This window comes from Gambusia affinis, linkage group LG18 (genome assembly GCF_019740435.1).
Source record: "Gambusia affinis linkage group LG18, SWU_Gaff_1.0, whole genome shotgun sequence".
Taxonomy (NCBI): Eukaryota; Metazoa; Chordata; class Actinopteri; order Cyprinodontiformes; family Poeciliidae; genus Gambusia; species Gambusia affinis.
The window spans coordinates 24,610,204-24,625,828 of record NC_057885.1 but is presented as its reverse complement, the minus strand read 5'-3'; the positions used below and the strand labels follow the sequence as shown (position 1 = coordinate 24,625,828).

The 15,625-nt window shown below is 41.1% G+C and overlaps 1 protein-coding gene and 1 long non-coding RNA gene across 4 annotated transcripts in view; one reads left to right on the top strand and one right to left on the bottom strand.

Moving 5' to 3' along the window:
- LOC122820801 (atrial natriuretic peptide receptor 1-like) overlaps positions 1-13,137 on the top strand; it is a 17,923-nt gene extending 4,786 nt beyond the window's left edge. Inside the window, exons 3-24 of one of the 2 annotated variants that reach the window (XM_044098416.1) lie at positions 2,080-2,191; positions 3,591-3,723; positions 3,800-3,932; positions 4,213-4,314; positions 5,095-5,197; positions 5,300-5,445; positions 5,526-5,625; positions 5,725-5,869; positions 6,397-6,483; positions 6,555-6,698; positions 6,775-6,896; positions 7,604-7,742; positions 8,233-8,281; positions 8,367-8,468; positions 8,551-8,670; positions 9,528-9,621; positions 9,965-10,052; positions 10,598-10,737; positions 11,163-11,315; positions 11,386-11,484; positions 12,086-12,177; positions 12,254-13,137. In XM_044098416.1, the coding sequence (XP_043954351.1) occupies positions 2,080-2,191; positions 3,591-3,723; positions 3,800-3,932; positions 4,213-4,314; positions 5,095-5,197; positions 5,300-5,445; positions 5,526-5,625; positions 5,725-5,869; positions 6,397-6,483; positions 6,555-6,698; positions 6,775-6,896; positions 7,604-7,742; positions 8,233-8,281; positions 8,367-8,468; positions 8,551-8,670; positions 9,528-9,621; positions 9,965-10,052; positions 10,598-10,737; positions 11,163-11,315; positions 11,386-11,484; positions 12,086-12,177; positions 12,254-12,403 (2,553 nt within the window). In that variant the 3' untranslated portion in view covers positions 12,404-13,137. The remainder of the gene's footprint in view (positions 1-2,079; positions 2,192-3,590; positions 3,724-3,799; positions 3,933-4,212; positions 4,315-5,094; positions 5,198-5,299; positions 5,446-5,525; positions 5,626-5,724; positions 5,870-6,396; positions 6,484-6,554; positions 6,699-6,774; positions 6,897-7,603; positions 7,743-8,232; positions 8,282-8,366; positions 8,469-8,550; positions 8,671-9,527; positions 9,622-9,964; positions 10,053-10,597; positions 10,738-11,162; positions 11,316-11,385; positions 11,485-12,085; positions 12,178-12,253) is intronic. The other variant, XM_044098417.1, reaches the window with a different exon arrangement.
- LOC122820866 lies at positions 1,680-6,647 on the bottom strand. Of its 2 annotated transcripts, XR_006368873.1 has the most exons (5): positions 6,515-6,647; positions 5,343-5,440; positions 5,059-5,203; positions 3,585-3,832; positions 1,680-1,806 (listed from the first exon to the last, which is right to left on the bottom strand). It is a non-coding gene; the product is annotated as an uncharacterized LOC122820866 (long non-coding RNA). The 2 variants fall into 2 exon arrangements; XR_006368872.1 differs by lacking the exon at positions 3,585-3,832.
- Positions 13,138-15,625: the final 2,488 nt, after the last annotated feature.

Here is a 15,625-nt window from a genome sequence, read left to right as displayed (position 1 = left end):
GATGAACTCTCCTCCTCTGCAACAAACCCAGTTTAACCATTAAACCCAGTTAGAAACCAGCTCCATTCCTCCTCTGTAACTCACGGCTCTCTGCCCGCTGAGCGCGCGCCCCGGCCGTCTCTCCTCGCGCTCGCGCCGCCTCTGATTGGTCGGTTGTTGGTACCGGTGAGGGTCGCGTGCCGCTCCGGGTTCTAACAAAGGAACTGGTTTGTTTTTGTTGTTTCCTCCCGGAAACGCGCCGCCGCCCGAACCCGAACCGAACATGCGCGGCCTGAAACCCGAACCCAGAGAGGGCGGTACCGGGAACCCTGGAGCCGTCAGAACCCACCGCCCCGGGCCGCAGGACTGATCCAGAACCGCAGCCTGCTCTGTAATTCTGGAGAACCAACCCGAACCAGAACCCTTCATCCGTCTTTATAGGAGATATTTATAAAACCCAGACCGGTTTTAATCTGGTAACGGAGTTCTAATCAGCACCTTTTGGATCTTTTTAACTGGAAACAAGGTCCAGTTCACTTTTAGAACCCAAAAACAAAATGTGTCACTCCTAAAGTTCTGAAGTCAGGCTGATGGAACTGCTACGATTATTTCAGTAATCAACTATTCTGACGATTAATCGGATAAAAACCGGCCACATCAGACTTAAGCTTTTTTATGCAATATTAGAAATATGCAAAATGCAAATAAATTAATATATTAATTTTTAAAACTAGAAAAACTTTTTGCCTGAAGTGTAAAGTTTGATCATTTTTCAGAAATGATGCATCAGCAGCTAATCTGTGGATTATTTATTGATTAACTGATTAATAATTAGACACTAAACACCAGATGTTTTGTCAGAATTTGTTCCAGGTGAAGTTAAACTCTGACATGATGAATATAGAACATATTTATAGAAAAAACAGAAAGTTTTTATAAATCTGAAGGGGTAAATGTGTTTCTGTCTCTTGTTACTCTGACTGCTAATGTTTCAGCAAAACATTTTTCCATTTAAAGATTAACTGATTACTAAATTAGTTTGTAATTATTTCAAAATTTGATTCATCACAATTAATCGTTTCAGCGCCTTTTTTTGGTAAAAATTTATTTATCTAAAAAGTTCTGCTGATGACTGTGATAATGCACAAGGCGACAGTAGAAAGGAACAGCTCACTTTAAACAAAGAGAAACTCTCCAGATGAAGACAGAAATACTTTCTATAGAACTAAAGTACAGAGTTAAAATTAAGAAAAAATCAAAATATTATTTAAAAATCAAAATATTCCCACTAAAATAATTCTTAATAGATGAAGTTCTGCTGGTTTTGTGTTTTAAACTGAGATTATTCAACAATAATTTATTAATTTACTCTCTACTGGCGCCTCTAGTCTGACATTCATGTTACGTTTTTCAGAAATATAAATCAAAAATCAACAACAGAAGATGATTTTATGGATGTTTGATCTCTTCAGAAACGTTTCTATTGCTTCTTCTTCTCAGTTTATTCAGGATCAGTTTTATTTTAATAAAATATAAAGTTTTATGTGTTCATTTCTTAATTTCATGTGAAGAATAGAAACGAACCAAGAGGAATATTTTAATTTCCTCTCATTCCTTTTGAAACGGAGTAAATCTCGTCATGCAGTGACAGTTTCCACCAGCAGAGGGCGGTGTGGGTTCGTCTCTCTGGGTTGAGTTTCCTCCTCTTCCTCCTCTTCCTCCTCTTCCTCAGCCTGAGGAGCTCAGAAGCTGCAGGTTTCTGTCAGCAGCAGCAGCAACATGAAGAAACAGCTCAGGTTCTGGTTCTGGTTCTGGTTCTGGTTCCTCCTGTGGGTAAGCAGCCGGTTTAGAGGGAAATATGAGATTTTATTATTATTGCATGAAGTTTCACAACAACTCTTCATTTCCCAGATGTTTTGTTTTTTTTAGAGATAAACCTGAACAGATCTGTTTATTGGCTGAAAATGTTTATTTCAAAAATTCAAAACCAGTTAAAATCCATTTTCATTTAAACCCAATAAGATCATTTTTATTTTGTTTTGTGCAGCAGCAGGAACGTTTTTCTGTCTCTGACGTGTTTTTGTGTCGTGTTTCTTCCAGGTTTGTGTTTTCCGAGTCCAGCTCGGGTTCTGTTGGCACGACCTGGACAACAGCGAGTTCGACTGCTGGCCTCTGGACCGACCCAACGAGTACAACATGATCGACTGCGGAGGTCAGAGTTCAATCCGTCTGCACAGCTGCATTAAATATAGATTTATTATTAAATTCATAGTTTAGCTCCATGTTTACTGTCAGCCACGTTAAACATGTTAAAATAAAGTAATACATTTTTGTTGCAGTAACTTACATTTTATCTGGTTTTTTAAATTCTAATTTAAGTGAAAAAATATTTAATCAGTGGAGAACAAAAAACTGAGTTTAGAAATAATTGAACAAAATCAACAGGGTTTTATTTATTGATTTTTTTGGGGAAAAAAAACTTTTTCTCTTATATTTGGAGAATGTTCTGAAATTTCATCAGAACATTTTTGTTAACATTCATAGAACAAATGAAAAATGTAATAAATCTTTTCAAAGAAACTGTAACTCTGTAAATCATGATGATAAAAACAAACTGTTCATGTTTCTCATCTTCATCTTCATCACATCAGCTTGGATCAGATATCATACCTGATTCATATTTATAGAATCAAAGTGTTTTAAACAACCTCTGGTCTCCATGTTTTATAAACGTTTTGACCCGTTTTATAAACATGTTGACCCGTTTTATAAACGTTTTGACCCGTTTTATAAACGTTTTGACCCGTTTTATAAACCCGTTGACCCGTTTTATAAACATGTTGACCCATTTTATAAACATGTTGACCCGTTTTATAAACGTTTTGACCCATTTTATAAACATGTTGACCCATTTTATAAACATATTGACCCATTTTATAAACATTTTGACCCATTTTATAAACATGTTGACCCATTTTATAAACATGTTGACCCGTTTTATAAACGTTTTGACCCGTTTTGTAAACGTTTTGACCCGTTTTATAAACGTTTTGTAAACGTTTTGACCCGTTTTATAAACATGTTGACCCGTTTTGTAAACGTTTTGACCCGTTTTATAAACATGTTGACCCGTTTTATAAACGTTTTGTAAACGTTTTGACCCGTTTTATAAACGTTTTGACCCGTTTTATAAACGTTTTGACCCGTTTTATAAACATGTTGACCCGTTTTATAAACGTTTTGACCCGTTTTATAAACGTTTTGACCCGTTTTATAAACGTTTTGACCCGTTTTATAAACGTTTTGACCCGTTTTATAAACGTTTTGACCCGTTTTATAAACATGTTGACCCGTTTTATAAACGTTTTGACCCGTTTTATAAACGTTTTGACCCGTTTTATAAACGTTTAGACCCGTTTTATAAACGTTTTGACCCGTTTTATAAACATGTTGACCCGTTTTATAAACATGTTGACCCGTTTTATAAACGTTTTGACCCGTTTTATAAACGTTTTGACCCGTTTTATAAACGTTTTGACCCGTTTTATAAACGTTTTGACCCGTTTTATAAAAGTTTTGACCCGTTTTGAAACCCGTTTCCTGACCTCCAGGTCTCCTGATGTCCTGGGTTCTGCGGCCTCCAGAACTGGTAAAAACCGGTCAGGTTTTCACCGTCGTCTACTCCGTCACGGCCCGGGAATCCTTCTACCACTGGGCCGTCCAGAACCGCATCTTCTCCCACAGGTCAGCCGCTTCCACCGGGTCCAGAACCACCCGTCGGTTCCGGACCCGGTTCCTAACCTGGTGGTTCTGTCTTCAGTTCGATAACGGACGCTGCTTCGGCCCGACGGTTCTGTGAAGAGCAAGACTGTCCGTCCAGTTGGACCGAGGCGAACGGAGAGAACTGCTGCATCCATCATGCCAACATCCACTCCTGTCCCATGGGATACATGGTTGGTACCAGGATGTTCTGTTGGTACCTGGAGGTTCTGTTGGTACCAGGAGGTTCTGTTGGTACCTGGAGGTTCTGTTGGTACCTGGAGGTTCTGTTGGTACCAGGAGGTTCTGTTGGTACCGTGATAAAATACTTCACATGCTTATTAAAATAAATTTTCACTCATAATAAATATAAAAATCTCCTCCATCTTTGTTTTTTCCTAAATTTAGTGGAGAATAAATAAATTATTCTGTTTTTCAGAAATCTGAAACTAAACTGCTGGTTTCATTTTCCAGACTGAGAGCATCTGTGGCCCCTGGATCCCTGATGATGGTAAAATCTTCACTCACACCATTTCCACCACTGGGAAGATGACCCAGAGCAACTGGACCGCCAAGGTGAGCCGGACATGAGAACCACACCTGGAAAACATGCAGAACCCAGAAAACATCCAGAACCCAGAAAACATCCAGAACCCAGAAAACATCCAGAACCAGAAAACATGCAGAACCCAGAAAACAAGCTGAATGTTTAACAGTGAAAGAGCAAAATGTCACAAAATAACTTTAAAAATCCACTTCAGTTTCATTTGTTCTGACAAAACCAGCAGTAAAGATTATAGATTATAGATTATAGAAACACATTCTGTTAAAGGTTTTTGTTTTATAAAAGAATTTTATAAAAAGTAAAAAGGTTTGTTTATGTCACCACATGCTGATGAAACACTAGTTTATATTTCAGGAGTGATAAATAAGTTTATTCTTTGGTTTTTGAATAATTACGTTTATATTTAAATATATATTTAAAAAACATTCCTTCTGCACTCTGAATGGCGGAAATATGAAATATAAAATCAGGCAAAATTTTTTCTTTTTATGAGAATAAAGTTAAGATATTAGGATAATTAAATAATCATTTCATGAGAAGTTCAAGACAAAAAATAACAAAAAATTTATTATCCAAGTTTTTCTCATTAAAAAACCTTTTCTATCATTTGTAATTTATTTTTTAGAAAAAAAACAGATTAGAATCAGAAATGAAATATGATATGAAAAAATCTTAAATTAGATGTTTAAGCTGCAGCAGGAACATATTTAAAGATGTAACCTCCTGATTGCAGGATCATAAATTATTATTTTAACCTCAGTATTTTGTGATCCCTGCGCGTCGTCTTGCAGGTGGTTCTGTTCCATACGGGTCTGACCTCGCTGATCGCTCACATCAGGGTGGGAACCATGCAGGCGGCGCTGGAGGCGAAGAGCACCGTCCTGCCGGCTGTAGGTCCGTCTGTCAACACAACAACAACAACAACAACAACAACACTCTGATGATCCAACGGAGGGAAACTTTGATCTGAAACATAAGTTAACTGTTTTCCTCCAGTTTGTGGAGATAAAACCTGTGAGGACGGAGAGAACTGCTCCACCTGTCCGGCCGACTGCGGCGAATGTCCCATGAGTCCCGGCACCAAGGTGGCCATCGGCCTGCCGCTCGGCCTGCTCTGCCTCTCCTTCATCCTGACGGCTGTGGTGAGAAACGAAAACAAAATGATTCATTCACCATGAAGACAGAAATCAGTCAGGAATCAGTCAGGAATCTGTTTCTGCAGTGGCTCAGGTATCAGAAAGAGAAGCTGCTGTGGGACGAGAGCTGGATCATCGACTTCTCCACAATAAAACAAGATACCAGAGGTCTGAGCACCATGGGCGGTGAGGTGACCCGACCGGATCCGATCGTGACCCGGGTCATGACCGGATCCGATCGTGACCCGGGTCATGACTGGATCTGATTGGATGTTGTGATCGTAGATCCGGAGGCTCATCTGACCATGGGGAGCATCATGAGCGTCCCGGCCGGACACACCGACAGCAACATCAGCTGTGTGACGGCCATCAGCTCCTGCACCGCGCCGCCGGCCAGCCAGAGGGCGCCGTTCACCTGCACCGGCATTTAGTACGCACACACCAAACTGAGGGTCCGGGGGCCAAATGCGGCCCACCGAAGCTGTTTATGGGGCCCTCTAGGCTCCAGAGTTTTTATCTCCTGTTTTTATCTGTATTCTACTAAATTACATCAATCAGTCCCTCCAGTGTTTTGCAAACTTACAAAATATTTCTCTAATGTATAATTGTGAGTTTATTGCTAATTTTTCGCAAAATCTTTGTGTTAAACAGATACTAACCTGCAGGTGGCAGTATTTCTTACTTGATGTTAACTTATAGTTTGTGATTTTGTTACTTACATAAATTATCACCATTTTGGTTCTTAAATTACCAAATTCAATTTAAATTCTGTAGGAACAGATCGATGTGAAAATATGTTCAGTATTTAAAGCAGTATTTATTGAATGTATACACGGCCATTTATTATCATAGAAACAGTTTAACTTTCATGATTTAAATGTTTCCCAACATGCAGATGATTTTGATTCATCCTGCCTCTTCTAACCACCTGCAGTTTAAACCATGTTTCCTCTGCAGCGACGGCAGAACGGTGGCCATCAAAAGGATCCAGACCAAATCCTTCTCTCTGTCCAAAACCATCAGGCAGGAAGTCAAACAAGTCCGGTAAGAAACAGACAGAAAGAGAACAACTGACCCTGAGCTGGAAACATCTGTGACTCCGTCTCTCTGCTCAGGGAGCTCGATCATCCTAACCTCTGTAAGTTCATCGGCGGATGCGTTGAAGTGCCCAACGTTGCCATAGTAACAGAGTACTGCCCAAAGGGAAGTCTCCATGACGTCCTCCTGAACGAGGAGATCCCCCTGAACTGGGGCTTCAGGTGAGCTCCACCTGAGCAGCAGCAGCTGCAGCGTGTTGGTGGCGTGACGGTGACTCTCCCTCGCTGTGGCCGCCAGGTTTTCCTTCGCTACAGACATCGCCAGAGGAATGTCGTACCTCCACCAGCACAAGATCTGTCATGGCCGACTCAAGTCCCTGAACTGTGTGTTGGACGACCGCTGGGTCTGCAAGATAACAGGTTACCATGGCAGCTGCTGTTACCGTCTGAACGTCCAGCAGGATCATTATATAAACTAATACAATCTAAACATCGATGCTGTCAAAGCAACTTGAAATCATCAGTTTATTCAGCTCTGATTGAACCTTTATATTCTGGATTCAAGCTACAGTAAATATTGAGTTGATGTGAACCAAGTAGAAACAAAAATAAACTTTCTGTTTGCTAAAGTCACTACCAAAAAAAAAAAAACAAGAAGCTACACACTCTGGATGTTTTCACACCGACACATTTCACCAGTTTTATAAGGACAACAACTCGTTTCTCATCCATCCGTCACACTTAAACTTCAGAAATAATTTAACCAGAAATAAATTCACCCATTTCTTCAGATATACAGATCTAATTCAATCACTAACTAACTTGTTGACTGACCAGCTAACTGATTAGCTAGCTTACTAACTAACTGACTAGCTAGCTCGTTAACTGACCAGCTAATTGACTGGCTAGCTGATTACGTTGCTTACTAGCTAGCTGGCTAACTGATTAACAGTCACTATCTAACTAACTATCTGACTGACATTCACTGTACTGTAACCCCAATCTAATTCTATAGCTAACTGACTGACTGACTAAGTAACTAGTTAAAATTGTAAATAAATGTGTCCTTTTGTCCGTCGGTTCTTCCCGGTGAAGCGGGTCTCGGTTTATTCTGCTTCCTGTTCCAGACTTCGGGTTGAGGACCTACCGGAGGGACGGCGGGGCCGAGCCTCTGTCCTCCTACCAGCGGAGGCTCCTGGAGGTCTACATGCCGCCCGAGTTCCAGAACTCCAGCATGGAGCCCACACTGGCTGGAGACGTGTTCAGGTTTATAATGGTTCCCATTATGACCAGTAAGACCGGCTGTCACAACAGGAAATAACAGCTGGAAATCAGGCTGGGTGGGAGAATAATTGTATTGATTTATTGAATTTTTGGTCTTTGAATATTGAATAAAGTCATAATATTTGGAGAATAAAGTATAAAAAAAACTCCAACATGCAGAACAACAAAAATGTATCTGAGCTCTTTACTTCTAGTAAATTCTATTAATATTATGAATATTTTCTCATAGCCTGAATCTAATACTCCATTGTACAACTCAGAATGAATGACTGAAACTCCACTTTTTAAAAATATTTCATATAATTTCTCTTTTAGAAAAGAAAGTAAAAAAATAGATTAAGATCAGATCTGATTGAAATCTGAGATTTTATTTTCAAATAAAACCTCCCAGCCCTACCTGAAAATGTTTGAGTTTAAATCTTAGTTTTGCTAACAGAAACCTTTTAGCTCACCTGAGGATTTTCCCTCCCAGTTACTCCATCATTCTTCTGGAAATAGCGACTCGCAGCGACCCGGTCCCAGTAAGCTGCTGCTCTTTCAGGTCTCTGATTATCTCTGATTGGTTTAAAAGAAAGTTTAATAATTACAGTGACTGTGACTCTGCAGCCTGAAGAGTCGACCCTGGAGAGCGCCTGGTGTCCGCCGCTACCTGAGCTGATCTCCAGTAAAGCTGACAACACCTGTCCCTGCCCTGCTGACTACGCTGAGGTGAGACCTCACAGAAACTTTAGTTTTGATGAACTACAGGTTAATATCACTCACCTCTCCTGATCTGCTGGTTTTCTTGAAGCTGATCCGTCGCTGTCGCTCCCACAACCCGGCGCACCGACCCACTTTTGATCAAGTCAAGAAGTTTGTTCACCGGATCAACCCGGTCAAAGTCAGCCCAGTGGACATGATGATGAACCTGGTAAAGAGCTGCTGTGTTCAAACGATTCTTCTGAGAAATCAGCAGACAGTCGCTCCAGGTTTCTGAGATTGCATCTGTTTTTTTTTTGTTTGTTTGTTTGTTTGTTTCTTATAATCAAAATTAAAAATTTTCTGGTGCGAATTTAGAAATATTTGCAAGGAACTTTGCGATATTTTCAATAATGTTAATAACGTTTTGTTACTCGCGATATCGACTGTAACTGGACATCAAGTGAGGCAGAGACAGCAGTGGAAGGAGGAAATACTGCCACCTGCAGGTCGGAGGCCCATCAGGAGAAAATACTAAATCTCTTCTAGTACTTTCATCTAGTTTCTCATAGAAATATTTTACTACACTTGAAATAAGATCAAACTAACTTACAAGTAGTTTTTTCAGAAGGATAATATTCAGTAAAAGCTTGTAAGTAAATAATTTCTGAATATTGATGAAAAAGTTCTAGTTTGACTGGCAGATTATTTAACTTATCAAAACATGTTTTTCTCATAAGTGAAATCATCAAAATTCAGGAATAATTGATTTAAAACAAACTTCTATGTCTTACTGGAAAGTTATTTATAAGTTAGTTTTGTTTCATTTCAAGTGAACTAAGATATTAAAGCTAGAAAGAATAGCTGGTGGGATTTTGTGCTTTTGCAGTTTTAGAAACCTTAAACCCAAAGTTTGTGACTATTTTTGCAAAAAAATTTAAATGAACTCAAAGATTCTATTAGCTGGAAAAGACTTGTTGATTTTGAGCTGATTGTTGTGATTGTGGAAAGATTAAAACTGGAGGATCTGATTGATGCGTAAATGATTGTTTCCTGTCTGCTGACCTGAAGGAAGTTTCTCTGTTGCAGATGGAGAAGTACAGCAAACACCTGGAGGTCCTGGTGGCCGAGAGAACTCAGGATCTGATGCTGGAGAAACAGAAAACTGACCGGCTGCTGTACAGTAAGATCCTCAAAAACACAGCAGAGATCACCTGGAAGTGATCAGTTTCCTGTGGATCAATCATCAATGATCCATCCTCCAGTTAGGAAGTTCAGTGTTGCTGCGGCAACAGCTGAACTGCTGAACCTGAAGTTTATCCATCGGTCTGAACCTTTCAGTGAGGGAAGCTGTTCAGGTTTCCTTATTTTACAGATCAGATGGCCAGGCCAGCGTGCGTGATGTCCTCCATCTGTCCTCTATCTATCCTCCATCTATCCTCCATCTGTCCTCCATCTGTCCTCCATCTGTCCTCCATCTGTCCTCCATCTGTCCTGCTGTCTGAATGTGTTTGTGTCTCCTGCAGGTATGCTTCCTAAGCAGGTAGCTGATGATCTGCGTCAGGGGAAGTTATCACAGGCTCAGAGCTACGTCAGCGCCACCGTCTTCTTCAGGTATCATTTCTCCTTAAACTCCTGCAGATCAGCAGCTGCAGGAGTTTGAAATGTGCATGAAAAACTTTAATTCCTGCAAACTTTAATTCCTGTAATGTGCAAGTGTCACATTACAGAACTTATTTAACAAACGTGTTTGAAAACGCAACAAACTGTCTCATCACCTGGTGGGTCTGTGCCTTACCAGAGGCACGACACTCTGAAAAGTTTCAAGGTCCGATCCTGCAGATCAGAACCGGGTCAGAAGCTGCAGGCAATGATCCACTAAAGGCCGTTGATGTTAGCTGGAGTTTCTTTTTCTTGGCTTCATTTGTCTAATGATCTGATGCTCTGAATAACTTAAAATCCATCCACAAGCGGCGGCCATCTTTACCGCTGTGTGTGTGTTCTTCTTCTGTGCTTTGGGGTATTAAACCCTTCACACAGAGATCTGACTGCTGCCACATTTATCTAACAGTATGACAGAAATGTGATTTCAGCTCAAAATCTGGGTTGATCTTAGAGATGTTTAATCTCAGCCTGATGCTGTTTCCGGTCGGTTGCAGTGACATCGTCGGGTTCACCCAGCTGTCCAGCAGCAGCACGCCCTATCAGGTGGTCGACTTCCTCAACAAGCTCTACACAACGTTCGATGACATCATCGACAACCACGACGTCTACAAGGTGGAAACCATCGGAGACGCCTGTGAGAGCAGAAACACACGCTGACGATCCGCCATGCTCCTTTCAGAGCTAACTCTGAGAGCTAACTCTGAGAGCTAGCCTGTGAGCTAACTCTGAGAGCTAACTCTGTGAGCTAACTCTGTGAGCTAACTCTGAGAGCTAACTCTGAGAGCTAACTCTGAGAGCTAGCCTGTGAGCTAACTCTGAGAGCTAACTCTGAGAGCTAACTCTGTGAGCTAACTCTGAGAGCTAACTCTGAGAGCTAACTCTGTGAGCTAACTCTGAGAGCTAGCCTGTGAGCTAACTCTGAGCGCTAACTCTGAGCGCTAACTCTGTGAGCTAACTCTGAGAGCTAACTCTGTGAGCTAACTCTGAGAGCTAGCCTGTGAGCTAACTCTGAGCGCTAACTCTGAGAGCTACCCCTGTGTTTTGGCGCCCCCTGTGCAGACATGGTGGTGTCAGGCGTCCCCCAGGAGAACGGGATCCTGCACGCCTCAGAAATCGCCAGCATGGCTCTGGATCTGGTTGCCGTCTGTCGCACCTTCAGGATTCCCCACAAACCCGGCATGCAGCTGCAGATTCGGGCGGGGATTCACTCCGGTAAGCTTGCAGACGGCTGGGAAGCTGAAACTGATCGTGATTGATTCTCTGAACGTCTCCCTGTGTTCAGGTCCGGTGGTGGCCGGAGTGGTGGGGACCAAGATGCCTCGGTACTGTCTGTTCGGAGACACGGTCAACACGTCGTCCAGGATGGAGTCCACCAGCCTGGGTAACAACGACCAAACTGCACCAGCTGGTCAGGTTTTATAGGCTGCGTTCACACCAGTCCTGTTTAGTTCACTTTAATCCAACTCCAGTCCGTTCGTCCAGAAAGTCCGGTTGGTTTGGGGAGGTGTGAAATCTGGTCCGTTACAAACCTCAGTCAGGGTTTTTTTTTTAATGTGAACTCTGGAGTGATTTGAATGCATATGCGAAAGCTAAGCAGATCAGAAACGGCTCCAAAAACAGGAAGTTGACTACAGAGTATGGCATTCTGAGTAAATACAACCAAAACATTTAGCCTAGTTGGAGAAATGGCTCGTGGTCTTTAGGCAAAGACTAAAGAGAAATCCTCCAACCGCTAAAATCTGAGCCCTCCATTTTTGTTTCCTTTTGGAGAAGAAGGAAGTTGCGCTCAGTGTCTTCAGTGGTTGTTGGTGCAGCGCCCCCACAGGCCGGGAGGGGAACAGGTTGCTCACAGGGTTTGGTTGGTTTGATGCAGTGCAGAGAGAAAGAACCACAGCAGTTTGAAAACACCGTGAATCTCAGGCAGGTTTAGTCCTGAATTAGGTGGCGTGGCCCTTTAAGAAGCTGCCTCTCTGTCCGTCCAGCCCTGAAGATCCAGTGCAGCTCCAGCGCCTTCTACCTGCTGGAGGAGATCGGCGGCTACGTGTTGGAGTGCAGAGGAACGCTCCAGGTCAAGGTGAGCCCTCCACCAGAATCCACTCTGCTGCTACTGGGAGCACTGGAGGCCGCCCAGTAACCGCCTGTCCCTGCAGGGGAAGGGAGACATGGTGACCTACTGGCTGGAGGGGAAGAAGGCGACTGGGCCGGACGGCAGGGCGGCCAGACCGAACACAGAACCAGAGACGGATCGGTTCCCGGTGCCGGGGTTCGTCAGCGACGACCTGCTGATGGATCCGGTCTGATCCAGAACCTCACTGCAGACGATCCCAGTTTGAAAACCTGCAGCTTCTGTTCAGGCCGTGGAAGACGAGAGGAAAAGTCTAGAATCTGTGAATTCATGAAGTTAATTTGGCTGTTTGTTAGGGCAGAACATTATGACCAGGATAATAAAATAAAATAAATTCAGAGAATAAAGTCAGAAAATTACCAGAAAATAATAAACCAATAAACCACAGAATAACTTCATTTTACTGCAGGTCAAAGTTTTCATAATAATTTTATTATTATTGTATTCTGGCTTATTTTCTTGTAAAACTTTATTCTCTTAATATTTTTATTTTATTCTTGTTTGTTTTTTTAGCCTGGTCCCAATATTCTCTTTAGTTTATTAAGAATTATCATTAGAAAATTATTTATTTAGATATTTTATTATTATTATCCGTTGCTTTGGTTTTTATGTGCATTTATTTTATAGTCCATAAATGTCATATACAAGTCAATAATATTTTATTATTGCTTCAATCATAAGTTTCATTCTGAATGTCATTAAAAATTAGAAAAATAATGAATATTTATGTATTTCAGTTTCTCAGATTATTATTGTTTAAAGCTTTTAAAACAGTTTAATTATAATAATTTATTGTTTATAGTTAATAAATAGATTTTCTCAGAGCAATAAGAATAAAATAATAAGAGCAGAAATGTGTTTTAATTATGTAACAAATAAAATAAAGTTTTTCTGTAAAGAAAAAAAAAACGTTTCTGTGTTTTTATCTCAAACCAAGTAAATTAAATAAATGAATGAAATTAAACTGAAATAAAAATTATTCAGAATATTAAGCAGAACGTAAAGGAGGCGGCCATGTTGGATCCAGAACCAACAGACAGAACCAGAACCAACAGAACCAGAACCTCCATCTGGTTTTCAGAACTTCAGCCCTCAAACTGAACCGACACTAAAACTTTAAACCAGTTAATAAATTAAACTGGTTTAAAGTTCTGACAGTTTGCCTGTTAAAACCATCAAACTAAATTCTCTCTGTTCCCTCATCATCATCCGTCCGCCGCCGTGCTTCATGCAGTTCCTCTTTAATCTCCTCTAGGAGGCGATGAAGGAGAGAATGAATTTCTAAAACTGTTTAAATAAAATCCCAACTGAACAGAATCAGAATAGATTCTTCATCATCGTTTATTAATCCAGATCCAGATAAAAGAAAAACTGTAGAACTAAGAGCAACAGGTTCAGGTTGTTAAGGTCTCTGACGTTTGGACTTTGACTAGGCCATTGCAGCTCGTTGAATCTTATTGGATTATTCTGCTGATGACCCAGTTTGGTCCGAACTTCATCTGCTGGACTGATGGAGGAACAATTTGGTAAAGGGATGAAAAAGTTAATCAGATTAAATAATCAGATTAAATCTGACCCCGCCTCTCGCCCGGAACGCAGCTGGAGAGGAACCAGCAACCCTCCTGACCCCATTAGGGACGAAGGGTGAACAGAAAATGGATGGATGGATTAAGTTTACAGACAGTAAATTAATCCTTTCTGGTGAAATGAAGGAATTAAATTATAATTAAATATGTATAATCTACAGTTTGTATTTAACCCGGTTTGTCCTGAACGTTTTACTTCCTCTCTGGTCGTATTCACTTCCTGCTCAGCAGGTCCAGGTTCTTCTGCAGCCTCTGATGAGCTTCAGTGGGTCCAGGAGAGTTAAAGCAGGTGAGTTAAAGCAGGTGAGTTAAACCAGGTGAGTTAAAGCAGGTGAGTTAAAGCAGGTGAGTTTAACCAGGTGAGTTTAACCAGGTGAGTTTAACCAGGTGAGTTAAACCAGGTGAGTTTAACCAGGTGGGTTTAACCAGGTGAGTTAAACCAGGTGAGTTTAACCAGGTGGGTTTAACCAGGTGAGTTAAACCAGGTGAGTTTAACCAGGTGTAACTGAAACATTCAGGATGGAAACCAGTGAGAGGAGATGAAAAATCTTCTATTTCTGTAAATCTTAGTTTTAGCTTCACCTGATTCTAATTCAGTAAATAAAATCTCTGATATCCAGTTATTAATCAGTTAATCCATAAAATAATCCCCAGATTAATCCTACACTGTTGATGTTCAGCAGGAAGTGATGAACTTTTCTCATGTTGATATTTTATCATCATTTACTAAAGACGATCAAACATTCACTGGAGGAATTGTGTTTTTGCATTTTAGGTAATAAAATGTTAATTTTCTTATTTAAAAGGGAATTTATTCATTGTTTGAATCTTTAATGTCAGCTGCAGGTTCAGTTAATGAAATGAGTTTCTCAGGATTAAAACGAGCTGCTTGGTGAAAGATGAACGGATGAATACAGAGGATGATTCAGATGATCAGAACCGATGCGACCCATTCCCATAAACCACACAAAGAGGCTGATTAATATGCAGAAAGGCCCCAGGGGCCCCAAACACAGCCAGGTTTTAATTACAGATAACACAACGTGTGTGTGTTTGAAGTGTTTCTGATTGAATGGGTGCTCAACTCTCTCTCCAGCTCTGCCTGCTGCTCGCTCGCCCATTCAGGCCAACATTTACACATCTGAGGAGCCGCATCAAAGAGGCCGTGTGTGTGTGTGTGGGTGTGTGTGTGTGTGTTTGCGTGTGTGTGAGTGTGTGTGTGTGTGTGTGTGTTGGTGTGGGTGTGTGTGTGTGTGTGTGTGTGTCCACAGAGGCTCTAATCCCTCCGCTGTCCTCAGGTCGTCTGCAGATGTTTTGGTTTCTGCTGAAACATCTTCAGGTTCTATAAATAATGAAAACACCTGAGACACAAGAACCAATCAGCTCACAGGAGCAGGAATCAGGAAAAGGTTGATGTTTGAAAAACTTTTCCAGTTTTTCTCTCTGTGTGGCCTGAGATCCGTGGATCAGGTTCTTCTTTAACCTGTTTTATTTTCCATGTTGAGAACAGACAGAATATTGATTCATGATCTGAAATCTTGTAGGATTTTAACTTTCTGAATAAAATGACATCGAGCTGCAGACAGGAAGTTCCTCCGGAGCCTGAGGGGATTGGTTCTGGATTCTGGGAGTCTCACGGTGAACAGAATCTATTTCCATGTAATGACCAGAAGAATCTGCTGCTGGCGTCATGATTTGATCATCTGGATTATTCTGGAGCCCTCTGGTGACTCTCAGAGGGGCTAACAGATGATTTTCTGCTAAGATGCTGCAGAAAAACAGAAACTGGACATTTTAAAAACAATGTGACA